The following is a 21,406-nucleotide window of genomic DNA, read 5'->3' on the forward strand; positions in this document are numbered from 1 at the left end:
CAATAATATAAATTTAATAATTAAAATTATGTATTTATAGAGATATTAATATAACTAATATATATATACAAAATTATTAGTATCAAATAATTGAAATTATTTTAATATATAAGTGATAATAACATTCCAATTTTATTAATTAACAAAAATTAAATGTAAAGAACTGAGAGAGCACCAATTAATGTAAATATAGGGTAAGTGCGATACGCATGTGTTGTGATGCCGGCAATAAATGAAATAGGGATAGTGGTTACGGTGGGCAAATTTTGGTGGGAACAATGACTAGCCCTTGGCATCCTTTCCCTTTGATTAAAACCCTAAACCCTTCTTAAATGGATATTTCCTTTACCCAAAATATTAAAACATTATACACAATCCTGATCCAAGGAGATGTTGACAATTTTCAATGGGTGAGGCTGCCATTTCTAAACATCATGCGAAAATCAAACACAATTTGGTGATTGTCATTTTTCTAAAAAGCCCGGCCAGTCGGCATAAGACAGACGGTAAAAACTAATTCCCATAAGGTGAACACAAGTTAATAGAGGAATGGATGTTGTAGATACATGTCTTTTACCATAAAGAACTGGTACATTCTGCGTGTATTAAAACAAGACGCTGCGACCTTGTGGCTCGAAGGAGTATTCCCAAAGTACTAGCTCTGACCCGAGGTTGAGACCTCAGCACTACAAACAGGGCAGACCTGCGGTAACAAAATAATACATCATTCGATACCCATTGCATTGGGACATGTATGTTTTCAAATGATTCTGTGAACATATAATAGTTGCAGAAACCAGTATTCTAACATGTATATGTCACAACAAAGCAACAAGGGATAAATTTGCCAGTTTTGTCTTTTGATGGAGAGTTTATGCAGATGTTGCTTCTAAGTCCTCATAAACCTATATAACAAACAAAATTAAAGGCAGTTAAATGCGGTATACCTTGTTTATTTTCAACCAATTATTTATGCACTCAGGATGATATGAATGCTTGCAAGAAAGCACTGTCAGGGAGTCACCATCATCGTAGTCTACACGGCATATGACACACCTGAAAACAAAGGATACAAATTCAATCAGCAAGTGAATGATATACAGGCATTGAGGAATGATGCATTCAAACTTACGAATCATTGCTTCCTGTCTGACTGCTTCCTGCCTTGTACTTTATGGAAGGCAAGGAGGCAAGTGAATCAGCCGAAAGCCCTCTACTCTCAGTTCCAACAACTTCACCAAGTGCAAGGAGTTCCTGAATGATAGAATCATACTTAAGAGTGTTTAAGCAGAAAGTTTAATGCAGTAGACTCTACCCAGTTTACCTCATACGAAAGCTCATCGGGATCAACTTCTTCCCATGTATCCTGCAGATGTATATCGCCAAAAAATCAGACCAGAAATTAAGTGAGATGATAAGCTTCATCACTACTAAAAAGGGCAAAAAAAAAGAAAAGAAGAAAATTTCATTTTATACAGAGGTCAAATCTCAAAGTATCGTGCAATCAACTATTTAATGAAAACTCATAGTCAAATCTCATTAAAAGCAGCAAAAATCAGGCAGAGCTTCTGTTCTCTAATGAACTTGAGATCTGATAACAGTGAGTTTCTAAGGGAAAAATGTCGAGAAACTATAACATACAACAACCTCAAATTCTGAACCATTCACAAAATGGTCCTTGCATTTCAAACAAGTTATTTTACTCCCAGCACCATTATGACAAATATAGGTTGACTGTTATAAATACTCAATAAATCCTGTTTATTCCAATATATCACCAATCATTCCCAATAAGTGAAATTCCAAAATGTAAAATAACAACCATTACATGTATAATCCTAAAACAGAACCAGACAACATATTATCAACCCAAGAGTACAGAGGGAGAGACATGAACCTCTGCCTCAGACATAAAGAAAAGAGATGGTAATGTTGACTGTGGAATCCTGGCTTATAACAACTTAAATGTCAGAACTAAGAAGATTACACTTACTAGTTCAAAATATGAAGTGGCCAACAAGAGGGAATCAAGTACTAATTTTAGCATGTGAATGTACCTAAATACTAAACATCTAATTGAAACCAGATAGTCTAATGTGTGATTCGATGATGTCAAAGTGTGATTCAATGATGTCAAGATGAGTAAAACTGAAATGTATCCATTGCAAGCATCAGATTGCAAATAACTTGATGAGGTTTTAGCTTTAGAACCATTCCAGTCTTGTTAAAAGTATAAGCATAACATTCACAAATAGACAACCAAGCATATTACTCAATATCCACAAATTTCCAAGTGAACATCTTTGGAATGAAGGAAGTGAGAACCCCAAATTCTTCCTGACATATTATTGCAGTTTTCAACCTGGCATAGTTGCATGTATGTAGGAAAGAATGAAAAATAACAATAGACGACCATCTAAGTATCTACAAACAAATGTCTATATACGTAAAAATGATATATGTCACATAACCTGATTGAAACTTTTTGCCATAAAGTAACATAGAGATCAATACATATGCACGAAAATTCAGGCTTATAACCCGTATTTACAGCAATTCACACCTGGGAGTGACCTCCATGATCCTCTAATGTAAAAATTTCTCCTGCAAATTAGTAAAACTTCAATGAACACTCTTAACATATGCATAAATTCAAAGCAATTAACAAGAGTCTCACAATAGTAAAGACTCACTATCATTAATCCCAGCTAAGGCCAACAATCTAGCAGCCATTTCTCTTTCCTCAGCGTCCTGAAGCGCTCTAGCAAAAGCCTCATCACTCGAAAAAGCAGCTGGGTCGAGTTCAGCACTAGGGTTGTTATCCTCATCACCATCCTCAGCATGTGCATGCACATCAAACGCATCCTCATCATCATCGGCATCAGTCCCATCATATTCCTCTTCATCTTCATCCTCCTGTTCACCATCATCCTCATCCTCATCATCGCCGTCAGTAATATCATGATCCTGGGAATCCCCAAAATCATCATCATCGTCATCATCATGCAAATAGCTCCCAGCCTCCCAACTTCCATAATCACTCCCACCATCATTATTCATCCTAAGCATCATATACGCCCTTTCCTATAAAAAAAAGTAATTTTTATAAACAAGCACACAAAAAATGAACAAATTTCAAAGCCAAAAAAAAAAAAACCAAAAAGTTGAAAATTTTTACCTGTTCTTGTAGGGTTCGAGCAAGAGCCAGGTCAGCATCAACCTGACTGAGATTAGTGAAAGGAGTTCTTGTCGAAGACTGACGTGGCGGCTGTTCTCGTTCCTGTTCGTGTTCTTGTCTGTCTTCTTGTCTTTCTTCATGTTCACTTTCAGTGTTCAAATTTTCATTGCCGTTGCTGCAACCATTAGGGTTAGGGTTAGGTTCTTGTTCTTTCTGTTCGGCCGACATTCTTTTTGCCTTCCTCCCGAACCGACAACCGCCGATTTTGCTATGCTGTTCCTCGGCGTAGTTTTCTCCGAAGCAAAGGTTTTTAGATCAGGAAAAAATCGTTGGGTAGATGAAAATGTAAAGAGGATAGATCGGCGATGGGATGGAATCGGATAAAAATCGGGGGATAATTCAAGAATCTAAAAGGAAGATAAAAGAGGGAGAAATGAGAGGGAGAACCGAATGATTGGAGAGAGCCGCCGTTGGGTGGAGTCTTTCTTTAATTGAAAAGCCTATATATTTTTATTTGTTCCTTCTTTTATGAGGGGAAATTAATAGTGCTACTTAACGTAGGAAAATAGAAAAGTTAGTATATTTGATTATTTATTTGGGTAAACTATTATTAGTAAATTTACATTTTAGTCACTTTACTTCTAAAAGTTATTAAATAATCATTTAATTATTTGAAAGTTTTTATTTAAGTTATTAGGCTATTAATTTTTTAAAGAAAAGTCTGGTTAGTGAGTTTCAAGCGACAATTCGATAATCAATATGGTACATCAATATTCATCAATAAGTAGAAGAAAATACCTTAGATCCAAGTCGTTATAACGGTCAACGTCTAACAACAGAGAACAAACCTGTTTGGATTTTGGTTTGCAAATTTGTAACATTCAATTGTTTCATGCAGAAGAGAAGAGGGAAAGGAGTTTTTTGGTTGGTGCAGGTGATGTGAATAAAAAAGGGCAGACAATAACGATTTTAACAACTTAGTGACCTAAATGAAACTTTCGAATACTTCAATAATCATTTTATAATATTTTAAAGTTAAGTAACCAAAACACAAACTTACTAACAATTTAATGAATTTAGGTGTAATTTACTTTTATTTTTATTTTTACTTTATTATAAAATTTTTAACTCGAGAATTATTGAAAATATTAAAAAATTTGTTAAATATTAATTTAAAATATGAAATAGGGGAGTTTTATAATATATATATATATACATATATATAAAAGAATATATAAGGTTTTCATTGAGGCTTTAAAAATTATTAGTTTCTATTGTGACATATGTTAGATGTGATTTTACATGTTTAACTTTTAATTAATTTTTAAATAAGTTAATTTTAATTAGTGTTGCAATAATAATTATTTAAAAAATATAATTTTGATTTAAAAAGATAAAAAAAATAGGTAAAGTAACATGCAACAATATTGAAGAATAATTATTTACATTTATTTTTTTTTAAAACAAACTTACAAAACATCACTTGCACCAAACAAATAACTAATAGAGAAAATAAAAGATTTTCAACAAAAAATAATAATTTTAAGAGTGTCTCTTTCACATAATATAAACAACTTGTAGAAAAAATTTTAAAAAATCAAAATATTATATTACCTCATCATCGATTAAAATATTTTTAGATCACTTCCGGTAGTATTGTTGTTCAAGTATAATTTGATATTGCCTCTTTGAAGTAAGCTCTTTTTAAAAAAAATATAAGTCTAACTTATTTGTGTTAACAATCTCCACTTTCTTATCGACATTTTTTCTTACATGCTAGCTGATTGAACATGTCTAACTATTAAATGATATTTATAAAGTTAAACTTAAATTTTAATTAGTATATAGCTTTAATATTACTTAAGTGATAATTAAGATGTTTAGAGTTCTATTCAAGTAATAACTTTGTTTTATATCAATAAAATTAGCACATTTTTTTAAAAATTAACACAATTTTTTAAGTCAAAATTTTAACTAATAATTGTAAATTAAATTAAAATTATCACAAATTTTCCTATATTTTATGCTTAGAGTTCAATTCAATGTGATAATTAAGATGCTTAGAGTTCTATTCAAGTAATAATTCTATTTTATATAAATAAAATTATTAGAGTCTTTTCAACACTTAATGAGCTTGTTTTCAAGTAGTAAATGAGCGTTTGTATGCATATTTTGGTAATTTATTGACCTAATGGGCCAATATGGCCTAAGGAAGGACTGACAAGTTGGTTTAGTGTGTAGGACACCATTTTTAGGCCTAGGGACGACTCTAGCGTCACGACACCAACATGCAGTGTCGCAACACCACGCTTTGAAACTAATTAAGTTCCCTACAAAGTTTAGTGTCACAACATCGGAGTGACGAAAAGCAAAATTAAGCTAAGGGTGTTTTCGTCTACACAACGCATCTTTTTCAACCTCATGGCTTGTAATTGACCTAATTAGGGCAGAAACCATTGCTATATATAGTAATACTTAGGTTAAATTAAGGAGGCCGTTCAGAGAGCCGTTTTAAAGTAGATTTTTGGTATTTAATTTTAGTTTTCAGTTTATTTTCAATTTAGTCTTTTGTTCTAAAAATAAAATTTTGTTCTTGTTCTAACTTGGATTCAATTTAGATCCAAGCCTTCATTTATTCAATTCTTTATAATTTCTTTTGGTTTTCAATTGCAATCAACGTTGTCTTTACAATTGTCAAAGGAATTTTGGCTTTCGTGTACAACTCGATATCAAAACAGATCAATTTCTCTATTCCCTTTTTTTATTTAAATATTTAGTTTGCATTTTTAATTTGAATTTAGGGAAATTTGCATCTAGATCCATAAGTAGCTAAATTCCTTAGGGAGAATAATGATCGGATGTGAGAATAATTAACAGAAGAATTAGGGTTTATTTTAGAGTTAGTTGGCTTAAATTATGTGTGCTTAAACTCTAGGATTGACAACCTTAGGAAGTAATCTAGGTAAATGAGATCGAGAGAATAGTTTACTGAGTACCTTTTAATTTATTTCAGTTTAAACGGCAAGGTCGAGAGATAAGTTGTTTTTGTCAATTAATTAATTAGTTAGAGGTCGAGAGGTAATAACTGGTTAGTTATTAGGTAATTCAATAAAGCCTGAGTTTTGAAGTTAATTATGAACACTAACAAGGGTTAATCTTTTACTTGTTATTTGAGTTAATTTTGTTTGCTAATTCATTTTCATTTAGTTTAATTTAATTTTTGTTATATTTTCTGCCTAAGTCTAATTTGGTTTTCGTACTATAATTTTAGATTATTATTGTTTAGCCCTATAATTTTGGAATACTTCCCAGAGTGTTTCGTTGTAACACTTTACTATATTACAATTTGATCCGAATACTTCCAGACACCGCTTTTTTATTATATATCTTTTTGCTGTAGTATTTTAGTCCAGATGTTCAAACGTCTGGTAGCGGTCAATAACAAAATGCCACATTCGTTGTCGGAGTAACTACGGTTGAAAGCATTATAAATAAATCATTTTAACATTCAAACATTTCATAAATACAATCAATATATGCTAAAGAAACCTTTTTGAGACTCAATCAAGCTTATGAAAGCTCAATTACTAATTCGAAGATGAAATAGGACCAAATTGAAAAATTTTCAAAGTTTCAAAAGAGGTAGCGATACCCTTGATAGGTACTAATGTAATACCTCTAACCCATATCAGTCACCGGAACAAGGTTACGAAGCATTACCAGAGTTCACAGAACAATCATAGATAACTCATGTCATTTACTATTTATTTTTCCAAAATTAAACATGTTGTCCCTTGAATGGACCATTGAGGCCCAATTTAAGCTTAGATGTAAGTCGGGACTAAATCGAGAACTTATAAAATTTTTTGTAAAAATTTCAAAAGTTTTTCTTAGGTATAGGGGTCACACGCCCGTGTAGCCAAGGGACATGACGTGTGGTCCCCAGATATGCCCGTGCTTAAGGCCGTGTCATACCACGTGTAACTCTTTGACTTGGGTCACACGGCCAATCCACACGCCCATGTGCTAGGCCTTGTGGTCAATTTATTTTTCAAAAATTAAGTGCAGGTTTCACACAGACAAATCGTGTGTTAGACTGTGTACCTCACACGGCTAAGACACAAGCCCGTGCCTCTTCTCGTGTGCTCAATTCTGAGCATTTTGTTTCTCATTTTAAGATGCAGGGGACACACAGTCAGACTACACGCCCATGTACATGACCGTATGTCACACATGGCTGAGACACACGCCTGTGTCTCTTCTCGTGTGCTCAATTCTGAGCATTCTGTTTCTCAATTTTAAGATGCAGGGGACACACAGCTAGACTACACGCCCATGTACATGACCGTATGTCACACACGGCTGAGACACACGCCCGTGTCTCTACCCATGTGGAAGAAAATAGGCCATTTTAAGGCCACTTTTCTCACCTTTTTTTACTATCAACCTGCACATAACTCTTTCATATACCAATATAATTCAACCAAGCAACCAATACAAGTCAAAAATCATGTTTTAAACTTATTAAGCCATCACAAAATTCCATTGCATACTCTTACCATAATAACTCTATTCATTAAATACTAAAACTACTACTACGTATATGCATACAAACATAAACATAAGTATTCACAACCATATGTCAAGTTTCCCTATTTTCTAAAATAATCCTATACATGCCATATAAACCATGGGTTGTATTACAAAAATCTACCGGAGAAATCAGGATAGTGAGATCAAATATACTGATTCGATCTTCTAAACTCACATTAATCTAAAGGAACATTAAACACATAAGAGTAAGCTTATAGAAGCTTAGTAAGTTCATATGTTTTAAAAATATTTTTTACCAATAATATTATATTAAATAAATAACAAACAATTCACTAATGCTTCCTGTCATTCACAATTCAAATGATAAATCCACTTGATTGAGATCAATATCAATAACTGCTTAATTTCTATCACATTAAACCATGTAACACTTACCTATCTTAGTTAAATTAGAGAACGTCTTATAAACTTGAGTACATTGTTTAATTGGTGTCATAGTCCAACTATGGTCTTACACGAATATTGCCATGGCCCTACCATGGTCTTACACTCGTAGTGCCATAACCCAATTATGGTCTTATTATTAGGATGTCATAGCCCAGCTATAGTCTTACACTTATACACATACTGCCATGGTCCAACTATGGTCTTATGTTCACGATGCCATAACCTAGTTATGGTTTTTTCATTGAAATGCCATAGCCCAACTATGGTATTACATTTAAATATTGTCATGATCCAACCATGGTCTTACTCCTCAATTCGTTTTTAGTCTCATAACGATCGTACTCAATTCCTGCGTTCTACTCAATTTGAACTTTTAATTTGATTTTTCATATTGTTACGATATTCATAATTCAATAACAAAGATATAAAATAATACAATATATTATCTCTAATTTAAAAATTAATCATAAAATTCAACCATATGAACTTACTTGGAGTAGTTTGTAGAAGTTGTAGAAAATTTAGGGACTATTCAGCTATTTTCCCTTTTCCACGACATTCTTTGAGCTCTTGGTCTATAATATAAAAATTTCATTCATTAGCATTTAATTCAATTCTAATTCACTTCACAATTTATACCCTTCAATTTTTGAAATTACACTTTTACCGTAAATTTTACAATTTTTACAATCTAGTCCCTAATCAATTAACCCATTAATTGAGTTAATTTTTCTCAATTAACATTTTATCCAATCATTTTAGGCTACTAAAAAGCTTTTGATATTCATAATTTCAACACCAAACCCTAATTCTTAACTTTTTCACAATTAGGTCCTAAAAATCAATTTCTATTGAAATCACTTAATAAAATCATCACATAACAAAATTAGAACATTAAACCCATACTTATTCATCACAAACTTCCAGAACTTATCCATGGAAACTTTCAAAATCACTCATAGAATAAAAAAATAATGAATTCAATAGTTGGACCTAGTTGTAAAACTATCAAAATCACAAAAATTACAAGAAATTATCAACAATTGAACTTGTAGCAAAAATATGTAAAACCAGCTTAGAGAGACTCTTTAATGACTGTTTTTAGCTGAAGAATGATGAAGAAATATCTAGATTTTCAATTTAATCTTTGTTTTATTTATTTATTTTGCAAAATTTCTAATTTTGCCTTATTTCACCCAAATTCTTTGTTTTTTTTTTCTGCCTTCACCGTTTCAGCCATTCACTTTAGGCTAATTTGCCTTTTAAGTCCTCTTTCATTTAATACTTGAGCTATTTAATCATTTTAGCAAGTTTTGCACTTTTTTCAATTTAGTCATTTTTGATTAATTTACTATCAAAATGTTAAAATTTTCTAACGACACTTTAATACTAATTCACTAACACTCTGTAAAAATTTATAAAAATATTTACGGCTCGGTTTATGAAATTGAGGTCTCGATACCTCGTTTTCAACCCAATTTACCTAATAAATTCTTTTAATTCACAAAATTCACTAATTCAAAAATATTTCTAAAATCATACTTGATTCATAAATATTAATTTATTAAAATTTCAAACTCACTCGTCGGATTTAGTGATCTCGAATCACTGTTTCCGATACCATTGAAAATTAGGTTGTTACAACCAATACCATTTTTAATTTTGATGTTTCAGAAAAATCAATTTAAATAAAAATGTATTGATACTAGGCTTATAGTACCAATACTTTCCTTTAGGTACCGATACCAATACCTTGGTAGCAATACCATTATAAGGTTCGATGTTTTGCCAAAAATTAAAGAAAAACCATATGTATCGATACCCTTGTAAATATCAATACTTTAGTCCAGTATCGATACTATTTTGAGATTCTGTTTTTAAAAATTTGATTGAAAGATAATAAGTACTAATAACGTTACCAGGGTATCATACATTAGTGTCAAATATGTCAAAAATTTCCATTTTGGCACCCATTTCATGTCCAAACCAAAATATACTCAATTGGTGCCTATATGCACACTTGAAACCTACATAAACCAATTCAAAACATACCTAACATTTCGATTCAACCATTTCTCAATCAAACAAAATATTCATTCATCAAATAAGCACTTAACCACACCATTTCCAACTTGTAAATTCTCAAACGTTTCACCTTTGTACAACCATTCAATTTCATAATTTTAAACATAGTAATTAAATTTCCAAATTTGGCATTCTTATGAAACATATATAACTTAACATGATACCATCATATGCACACCTTCATATAACCATTAACAATCCAAAATTAAGCATTAATCAAGATTCAAAACAATCTATCATCCAAATTAAAACACATATAATAACACCTAAGTACATGTTCAAATGATACCTAAATCAACAATTTACTTATCTAAGCATTCGAAACATGGCCAATACTTACTTATATCAACAATTTACTTATCTAGCATATCATCTATTAACAAAAAAAGATATAATCAAATTATACCAACTTTCGTTTACTAACCTTGCATAATATAAATATAAATCATATTAACTTCTAATTCAAATATTCCAACATAGCAAAATACTATGCCATCAAACTAACAAAAGAACATAACCAACTTTGTTGAGTTTGAGATTACGTCTGGATTGTTGATTGCGCACGGAAAACAAAACCGTATGTTGAGTAATAAACTTAGTTGTATTTCAACAATTCAAAGAACAATGCAAATTAAGCTATCATATGCAAATCATGCTATCAATTACTTCATCTATATCATATGATTCAATCCACACAATAAAAGGTTAAGTTGGGGGTAATCACAATAACATATCAATTTCCAAATCGAATCATTTGATTCGTCCACTGTCATACCAATCTTCTGGCTTATAATTCTGTTCACATAATATTTCACAGTATTAATTCATTTTAAATATCATTTTCATATTTTCATTTTAAATCTCTATTAACTTGACTTGGACTCGAACAAATCGTGGATCCAATCGACACACCAAGTTGGCACCTAGTGCCTCATCGGACAATTCTGAAGTAAATAGATTGCGCCTAACGCTCATCGATATAACCGAAATAAATGTTATGCCCAACACTCATCGACATGTAGTTGAAGTAACTTGTACTCGATCTACCTTATGGCATGCTAATTATGTTCAACTCTGCCCGAACAGTTGATAGGGTAATAACCATTTAATTTACAATTATAGTCAATTCACAAATTATCATATTCAATTCATCAATCAAGTAATCATTTCATTCATAAGATAGCATGAATCAGTTGAATTCAAATTCAATTTTACATTTTCATCAGATTACACTATTTTTAAATTTATTCAATTTAATCTCTCATTTCAAAAATTAACATTTTCATGCCAAAACAATTCATCTAATCAATCCCAACTTACCTCAATATCTTACCATGTTATACAATGAAATTATGCAACAATTTAAGTAATTCAATTTGTAGAAATACAAACTAAAAGCTCCAAGCTACTCGTTGACGACTTTAGCTTTTCCCTTACCTCTAGAGGAATCCAAGTTTACGTTAGCAATGAATTAACATAAACATGCAACACCGTCAATAATCCACCAAATTCACAATCAATTGTTACTTTGCACAAATTTTGTATTTTATTCAATTTAGTCCCAGGACTAACTAACTTTCAATCTAAAACTCTAAATTGAAATATGATTTCACTATAATCCATTAGGGATCTCCTATTTCTTATTTTTGTAGTCAATTTTAAAATTTATTCAGCATGTACGAAACTATCAATTCACTTCACAATTTTTTCATTTTCCATATTTAAATTTAAAATCTATCAATTTAATACTAAAACTTCAAAAAATAATCAATGGTAACTTTCTAAAACTTTAATAGTTTTACAAATTACTACTGGACTAACTAAATTATGCTCCCATAATCTCAAAAATATAAAAATTACAAAAAGAAAAAAAAGAGACAAAATTGAATTAATCAATTTGTTGTTGAAGTTTAAAACCGTTGAAGGTCGAATGTTTCTTCTTCTCTTTTAAACTTTTGGTGCTGAAAAATGAGGAAGACAATGCTTTCTCCTTCTTTCCATCACGGTATTTTATTTTATTTCATGTTTTATAATTTAATTAATTAAATTATAATTTTTATAACATATTTTTAATACATTTGTTTACCTACCGTTCACTATCGTTCCTAAGATGAAATAATTGGCACTTTAGTCCTTAGCCTATTTTTTAATTAAAAATCTATAGCAATTGAACTTTTACCATTTTTACAATATGGTTCTTGTACCTTAATTAGTCACTAATTCGGTAAAAGTTACCTACCCAGAATTCAATTCCCCTGTAATATAACTCTGTAAATATTTAATAAAAATATTTATGGGCTCCATTTACAAAAACAAGGTCTCAAACCCACATTTTCCTATACCACTAACTTTGGACGGTTACATTCTTTTAAAATTTTAATATGGTAAAATACCTAACCCCACCTTTGTGTTCATATTAAAGTATACTTTCACCATGTTTTTTAATAGCTCATTCATACTTTAATTATATTTAAATTTTTATTATTATTATAATTATTTTCAATCATTTGAATAATATTACTTTATATTAATTAAATAAAATAAAAATACACTATTTATTAAATTAAAGTAATAAATAACTAACACATATAATGTTAAAAACCTAATTTTTATTTAAAAGATTAATATAATCATCCTTTGTATATTAAAATAGTCTAAAAAATTGCAAGTTTGTTTTGATAAAATAATTACATCAATATGTATTTTTAAAAATAAGAATTATTTTTTATTTTTAAAAAAACAATACAATAAGAGTTAGTATTTTGTCGACTGTTAAATAGAATTTTTAAATTCCACAAGCAAGGATTAATACACACATGTGTCTGTTTTAATTTCTTTAATATTCTCACAAGATACATGACAACATTTCACCTTTGTTTATGGAGATTTTTAACTCCAGTGACAGCGTGCATCAAATAATTTTCTATATAATAATAGAAATAATATTTGAAATATTACCAATAAAAATTTTAAACTACACGAGCAAAATGAAGAGATTGACAAATGTTTTGTATAGGTATAATAAAATATTTAAAATTTAAATATTAAAAAAATATAATTTTTAAAAAAAACTTATGAATTACTATCAAAATTTCAAATGGTAACCCATAAGCACTTGATTCGTTGACTCCATTTTAGGAGCCACTTTTACTTTAATTTTGGAACCACCCATATAAAACTTTTAACAACTAATTTTTTATTTACTTCACACATAAAGTGGACAGTGGGGAAGTGAATTGGTGTTATAGATTAATTTATATCCTACACTCAGTATTTAAGTGGGTTAAAAGGTAAGCATAAAGTGGAAATTGTCGACACTCAAAAGGAGCAGAAAATTCTTTCAACTATTCATCGATAAATTACAAAGCAAGTTACCTATGTCAAATGCAATATGTCTTTTTTCCAAAAACCCACTTCTCGTCTCAATCTGATCATTTTCATCCATTAAAAATAATCAAACTTTTTTCAATTTAGTAAAAAATCAATAATTTGAAAATCGAAAATATTGATTTAAAATAGCCAAAAAAAATCCCCTTTTTTAATTATGGTTTAGTTCAATTTTTTCTTTAATTTTTTTCTTTCTAATTTTGAATATTTGCTGAGTGATTTTAATTATTATTATTATTATTATTATTATTATTATTATTAATTTATTCATTTTAATTATTTAAAAGGATCGAACAGCTCCATTCAACCAGTTGAGTTTAAAATCAGAGATCAAATCAGTTTGATTTTTTTTTTTTTGTAAAACATTTAAATTGCATTAAATAAAAAACGGTACACTGTGCCCGATCTCGAATAATCTTGACTACATATCTCGAGCCTTTCCATTAACAAAGCGAAAAAAAAACAAAGAAAAGGAAATCCCTTGCGGGATAGCATGAGATTTTAAAAGAACAAGGAAAGCTCCTAGGAAACAATAAAGTTGACAGTGCAGTTATATTAATGGTGAACCATTTCTCGAGTAGATTGGCACCACCGATCGTATGCTAATCCGAGATTAGGCCAATCGGAGACGGATACGACATAGTTTTCAAGCCAAGTGGTGAGGATAAATTCTTGCTCCATTGCTGGGGAATTGGATATTACTTCGTCCATTGCTCTCTCTATCTCTGCCATTTGAAAACTCATTAGGATAGGATATGCATGGCCATTGCTAGCATGGCAAAACAATGGAGTCCATAGCACCAGCAACCGGAACTTCACTTGCCTCGCAATTTCCAGGTCTTTTCGAGTCAGCTCCCTAAATAGAAAGGCTGAAGGAAGAACATAAAAACTTTGGGTCGATAGATTTAAGTAATGTGGTTTTGGACTTACAAAGGATAATCAATGAAATGAATCAATGACCTGAGATTTTAACAGCGGAGCCTTGAACTCTGGGACTAGCATTGAGAGATAGAGAAGCCAAACCAGAAGCCAAACTCCATTGAACTAAAGCTTCGTTAACATCCCCATAACACCTAAGCTTGTTCGTTACCCAAAGCAACTCTTGTGCCAACTTCTCAGCCATTATGTCCGGCTCTACATTGTAATCCCTCCTCTGGAAAAGCGTTGTGGCGGTGTCAAACCAGGAAAATGCGGCATTCAAGAACATGGTGATGGCCTTCATGTATGATGCTATGCAGGAGCCGAAAGGGATTGCCTTGATAGCTCGCAAGTGCCATGAGTCACCATAGTCTCCCGATGGCGAGGTTTGGACTTGGAGGCATCGGTATAACAGGGCAGAAGTACGTGTAAAAGACGAAGCGAGAGCCAAACGGTTAACATGGAGAACCGCTGAGTGACCGTGCCTTGCATTATCTTCCATGATCTGGTCAGCCATCGCCATTGTGTATTGGTATTTTCTTGATGAAGCTGGTATCTCATTCAACAAGGCCAAAACCTGCATTAACACACATAGTTTTACTAATTAAATGAAGAAAAAAACAGTTTTCCATTATTGGCTCAAATGAAAATTTGAAGCTTTTTTTTCAACTCCAAGATCGAGTAAAAGTTAATTAGTATATCCTATATTAAATTCTAATAAGAATTTTCTACCTTAAATGCTCCTTACTAGAACCAATTACCTGTGTTGCAGATGTGCATTGGTGCCTGTAAAATGACGCATGCCAAGACCAAATGTTACTCAGTGGCAATAAGAAGGAAAGATACGTGGCATCGTCTCAAGTGTTGGACTGGGACGTTTCTGTATTTAGCTTCACTTTCACATTTTTTCTGTGTTCCAGTCTCATATATACATACATATCTATATACACCAAAGCCTTTCACTCATTTTACTGTCGTGTTGTAATATTGTCACCATCTTCTTTTGCTCCTTTCTTACTATCCCAGATTAAGTGACATTCGTTGAATGCTTGAAATGGTGAAATGTTGAAATGTGTAATCGTCAGGTGCCATTTGGCATCATGTGGGAAAGGCCAAACACACCCTTACTTTAATTTGTATTAATTATGATAATTAAGGGTTTAAAACTTGATTATTTGATAATAAGGGGAAAAACCATTCAGGGAAATCACTTTTGTACTGATAAAAAAGGAACAGGACAGTACCAAAAAAGCACTCAAAAGATCTTTCAATCAGTCAACTTGAGCTTTATCCTTAAAATGGCGCAAGTAACGGATGAGTAAAGATTTCTTTGAAATATTTCAGGTTATGGATGGTGGGTGTGGAGTTGTAAACTTACATGAGTTAGTGCTTTGACTAGGGCTTTAACAGCTAGTCCATCAACATCGACCCTGTTGCGAAGGATCAAACCACAAGATGGCAATGCTTCTTCTGTTGCTGATGATGAATATGGTGATAGCTGGAATCGCCTGACGGATGACGAGCCACCAAGGTGATAGTCCGGAGAGGAAATCATAGAGCAGGAGAAGAGGTCCATAAAAAACCTAAGAACCCACAACATCAGCCAACTTATTAGCATAACCATGAACCTCAAGTGATCTGTTAGCTTCCACTTCTCTGTGTTCTCAGCTTTTGAGCTTGAAGTTGAGATAAGCATCTTTCTTGCCATGTTAGCTATGGACATGAAGATGAAATTCAACACGCTTGAAGGCTTCGCTGTGCAGCCATATAGTCTATCTAAATCAGTTGCCATGGCTCAGAAAACAAGATCTACCTTGCTTAAATGGGGAAGGGGCACTAAAAAGAGAGGGTCCTGGTACCAAAATTTTGACGAAAAAGGGCTATTAATAGGGGTTAAAGTTTCTGCGTTGTGGGAATGTGTGCAAACTGCCATTTTGACAGTTATGTTTCCTTCCTGCCCTTCAGTTCTTGGAGTTTGGACTTCCCTACCCTTTTTGCATATTGAACAAAGGACACTTAATTATTGTCATTACAAGGCCTGAAATACCTGCAAATTCACATGTAAGCTCATGGATGGCATAAGGCCTAACTTCCAATTTTTAGTTAAGGGAATTCATGCATCCAAATAAAAAATGAAAGCATTATTTAGCCGGTATCATCTTGGGCATTTCACCTAAGATATACTTGCCTGCTTAATTAAATAACAAGTATGGGCGTATGTCAATATACCACGTTCACCTTTTACATTAACTACAAAACATTGTCAGTCGAATGCCATCAAGCAGTATTAGGATTCAAGATTAAAGTTCCAATTAACAACGGCGAAGGGTTTAGGGTTGCTGGATCTGAAAACATAACACCAGATATAGATGATGCGAGACAGAAAAGGATCATATAGAGGGCTCATGTCTACCTTCAACTCCTTCCAAGAGACTAACATCTGGGATCTTACCCTCGGCTATAAGGTGTTTTATGCTAAAAGACGTTCTGGCGTCTTCTAACAATTTACAAATTGCACCTCTTATGATAGGGAAGTTCTTATCTAGTGGATCTGGTAAATTTCCTACATCGACCATCTCTTTTAACATATCGAGAACACAAGGTAAGTTTGTGTCTGATAGAAAAGCACTTATTAGTGCTATATAGATATAGCTGTCAGGTCTCATTTCCTTTTCTTTCATCTCATTGAAATGAACTAAAGCAGCAGAGGATCTACCACACTTGCAAAGTCCATTGACGAGAGTGTGGTAAGCAATTCTGTTGGGAATGCATCCTTTTCTACCCATTTCATCCCATAGCTTTAGAGCATCATCAGGTCTTCCAAAATTGCACAATCCATCAACTAAAGTTGCATAAGTAATCACATTTGCCTCTCTCTCTTTTCCGAACATCTTGGAAAGGCAAAGCATAGCTCGGTCAATCTCACCATTTTTGCACCATCCATCTATCAAATAATTATATGTAACCTCAGAGGGAACAAGCCCCTTCAACATCATATCATTCAAAAGACCCTCAGCTTCTGCAACTCTTTTGGCCTTACAGAGCGCTTTTATAAGTATGTTATAAGAAATTACATCAGGACAATACCCACGAGCACAGATTTCTTGGAATAGCTCCAAACCCTTATCAACTGATTTAATTTTGATCAAACCATTTATAGCAGCAGAATAGGTAATTATATCGGGAAGAAAACCTTCTTGTGCCATATCAGTGAGAAATTTGCAAGCTTCCACCGCCTTCTCATGTTTACACAAGTTCTTCACAAGCAAGGTAGAATACTTTATCCATGGTTCATGGCCATAAAAGCGCATCTTTCTCACCAGTTCAACTGCTCCTTCAACATCTTCTAGCCGACAAAGACACCCAAAGATGCAGTTGTGAGTAAAATGGGTTGGTTCAAGTCCCATTTCCTTCATCTGTCTCAAAAGTTCATAACTTTCTTCCAGTCTATTTAACTTGCACAGTGCATCAATCAAATTGTTACAATGCGATAAAGTTGGATTACAACCAAATTGAACCATCTCTCGGAAGAGACAGAGTGCCATATCCACCTTACCCGCACCAAGCAAGCCATTGATAACACTAGTAAATGAGTTAGTATTAAGGGTAACTACTTCCTTTTCATTCAAAAAGTACTTCACAAGGACACTACCACCATTTCTGTTGTTCCCCATTACCGATTGGATAAGATTACAAGCTGTATCTATTGAGCCATTGCGAACAAGACCTTCCAGAACGGAATTGAAAAGCAGGTTCTTAGGTTGTGAACCGACATCTTCCCAGCATTGTTGAAGCAACCGGTCCATTTCTTCTTCTTCTTCAGAAAAAGAATATATCAGCTTTGTCAGTATCCCAAAATCAGGATCAATTCCCAACTCTTTCATTTCTGAATATAAAGACAATGCTTTCTCGCGCTCATTATTCTTACAAAGCCCTCCAATCATCACATCAAAAAGTGAAACACTACGACAAAATCCCAATTTCCGGATTTTATCGAACAAGCAAAGAGCTTTATCCATTCTAGATTCCCTCACAAATCCATGAATCAGAACATAAAATGTCTTCTCATTCAACCTCATACCACGCTCTTCCATTAGATCTATCAGTTCAATTGCCTTATCGACTTCACCCCACTTACTAAAGGCAACAACCAAGATGGACAAAACATGTTCATCCACCCATCCCCTTTCAAGCATCTCATTGAACACACTCAAAGCCTGGTCAAACTGCCCGGCAATGCAATAAACCTGCAAAACTGGGGTCAGGGTGTACTTATCAAATTCCAACCCCAAATTTCTCATCTCCTTCAATCTGATTTCAACCAAATTAATCAAATTAGACTTAGACAAAGCTTCCAACAAACAATTATAGCTATAGCTATTCGGTACGCAAAGACCTATCCTTTTAACCTGATCAAACAAGTTATTAGCTTCATCCACCAACCCAACACTCCCCAAACACCTAATAAAAAACCCCAATGCCCCAGGATTCATAGAACAATTGGAATCGACGACATCCAAAGCCAAAGCCTTCAGTTGGGCATTCTGCCGAGCACGTGATAGAATAGAAGCCATGGCATTGTAAGTATAAATGTTATGCTTATAACCAGGTAGACTTGAAACCCATGTGAAAAACTGCTGAGCTAGTCTCCAGTTTTTGAGGTTGTTTAGAACGGATTCGACGATTTTGTGGGTGAGTAGAGGTACGAGGTTGTTGAGCTCTGGATTATTTGGTGAAAAAGGTTGCTTGATTAAGATTGAAATGAAGGCATTTGAGATGTTGATCTGATCGGACGAGAGGAAATTGTCGTTTCGATGCTTTGCACAAATGGGTCTTCGCTGATTTGAGGGGAAAAACAGGGGGCTTTTGCAGGAATGCAGTAACGAAGAATTCGGTGGGATTAGTTTGATTGATTTGACGAGAGTTTGATTGGATTTTATGATTCTTGACAATGCCATGATGCTAAGAAGTAGATAACAGGAGAAACTTTAGTCTAATATTATAAAAAGTCCGGAGGTGGCCAAAATGGCCGCGTCTCGCGCTGCTTTTTCTAGTTTCGCTGCAACCGTCGCCGGCAGAAAGAACCAGTAACTGCTCCTATAAGTAGAGGCCCTCATTTACCGGGCCGGGCTGGGACGAGGTCCGGTTTAAAAAAAAATTCAGACCCGAGTCCGAGTCCGGCTTCATTAAGTTTGCCAAATAATTCATTAAAAATAATAATTTTTTATTTTAATTTAATGATATTAGATATAAAATAGAGAATAATTACTATAAATTTAAACATAAAATTAAAAGGATGAGCAAAATTTTTTGTAAAAAATAAAACCCTTCGAAACAAACGAAATATTTTCTCTCTCAACATAAACAAGTAATTTGAGTGGCTAAAAATAATACTTCAACCGAACATAGCATAAATGTGTAACTTCTCTTAATATTTTTGGCTCAATATCAAAAGTGTTTTATGGTATTTAATATGCTATAAGTGATAAGATATCCCCAAAAGTCCTTTAAAATTAGTTTTATGTAGATCTAAAATTAAGTTCCAGTACATATATTAAATGTATCGAACATAAAAGTCGATAACCTACTAACTTGTAATGTATCAGAACATAATCATAAAAATACCAAAACATAGTAAGTTAATAAGCATTGTTCAATTCAGAGCAATAAGTTTGTATCGGAACATTACCTCAAATTTAAATACATATTAACTTTTAAAATAAACTGATATTTTCATTAATTTTGATTTTAATTTTTATCTTCTAATTCATGAAATACTTTTTTTATGCATTATATATCGATGTTGAGGTTAAAATTTGGAGTTAATTTTCAATTGGAATTTTGCTAAAGAAATGAGTGCTTTTTTAATTTTTTCATTTTTGAAATATTTAAACATAAATTTTCTATAAAAAGTTTTAATTGATTTTGTGGATGAGAAATTGGTATTGTTTTAAGCATGTATATTTTAAGGTTTAATATGTTTTTTATTTTAAATCAATTAAAACTATTTTTTTAATTTATTAATACAATTTCTTAACTATTACAATTTTTTTTTTAAAATTAGTTCATAAAAAATATCTACCAATTTAATTCTATTTATACAAAAAAATATAAATGAAATTGACAAATTATAAAATGTGAAAATGATTTACTATAAAAAATATTAAACTTTAAATTTTAAGTTGAGTTTGAAAACTATAATCACACCTCAAAATGAAAAATAAATAACCCTCTCATACATACTTTGCTAACAATAATTTCTTTTGAAGGGTTCTTTTTTTATTATCATTTTTCTATTTCTTAAATCACCCTAAAATGAATGTTATCTTTTTTCTAAAATAAAAATAAAAATGGATGTTAATTTTATTTATAATATATTTATTATATTGATAATAAATGGCCATTATATTTAAAATTTTATTAGTCATTTAAAATTTATCAAGCTTTTATTACCAATATAACCTACAATTTTAGAAGCTTATTTTAACTTCAACATTTTTATCTTTTTAAAAATAATTCTTCATCACAAATTTTTATCATTCTCTTTTGTAGTGTTTCCATCTCACGAAATTTACAATTTGTTTAATCTCAAAGTTTTTTTTTTTTTTAAATTTCTTTTCCCTATTCGAAGCTAGAAAACAAGGATTAAATTTGATGAATAACTCGAAAATAAATAAATAAAAAAACTAGGGAAATGGGTCACTTTCTGAAATATTTAGGGAGTAAACTGATTTTGAAAAGAGAAAGTGAAAACGTTTTCTGACTTTTTTTTTTTTAAATATAAACTTTTAATATCCATGTAAATATTCGTCTAAATAATTCAAATCTTTTTCAAGA

At 32.1% G+C, this 21,406-nt stretch overlaps 3 protein-coding genes across 3 annotated transcripts; all 3 read right to left on the reverse strand.

Annotated features, from left to right (window-relative positions):
* Positions 1-325: 325 nt before the first annotated feature.
* Positions 326-3,698, reverse strand: LOC107886888 (E3 ubiquitin ligase BIG BROTHER-related). The gene is made up of 7 exons (XM_016810987.2): positions 3,179-3,698; positions 2,694-3,084; positions 2,564-2,604; positions 1,325-1,366; positions 1,133-1,254; positions 948-1,056; positions 326-703 (listed from the first exon to the last, which is right to left on the reverse strand). Exons 1-7 carry the CDS (start codon positions 3,404-3,406, stop codon positions 656-658), a joined length of 981 nt encoding a protein of 326 aa, XP_016666476.1. The 5' UTR covers positions 3,407-3,698; the 3' UTR covers positions 326-655.
* A 10,360-nt stretch (positions 3,699-14,058) lies between these two features.
* Positions 14,059-19,530, reverse strand: LOC107886886 (uncharacterized). The gene is made up of 3 exons (XM_016810985.2): positions 15,948-19,530; positions 14,612-15,146; positions 14,059-14,520 (listed from the first exon to the last, which is right to left on the reverse strand). The coding sequence occupies exons 1-3, from the start codon at positions 16,359-16,361 to the stop codon at positions 14,207-14,209; spliced, it is 1,263 nt and encodes a 420-aa protein (XP_016666474.2). The 5' UTR covers positions 16,362-19,530; the 3' UTR covers positions 14,059-14,206.
* On the reverse strand, positions 16,960-19,527 carry LOC107886887 (putative pentatricopeptide repeat-containing protein At5g08310, mitochondrial). The gene has a single exon (XM_016810986.2). It carries the CDS (start codon positions 19,525-19,527, stop codon positions 16,960-16,962), a length of 2,568 nt encoding a protein of 855 aa, XP_016666475.2.
* Positions 19,531-21,406: the final 1,876 nt, after the last annotated feature.

Source organism: Gossypium hirsutum, chromosome A03 (genome assembly GCF_007990345.1).
Source record: "Gossypium hirsutum isolate 1008001.06 chromosome A03, Gossypium_hirsutum_v2.1, whole genome shotgun sequence".
NCBI classification, from domain to species: Eukaryota; Viridiplantae; Streptophyta; class Magnoliopsida; order Malvales; family Malvaceae; genus Gossypium; species Gossypium hirsutum.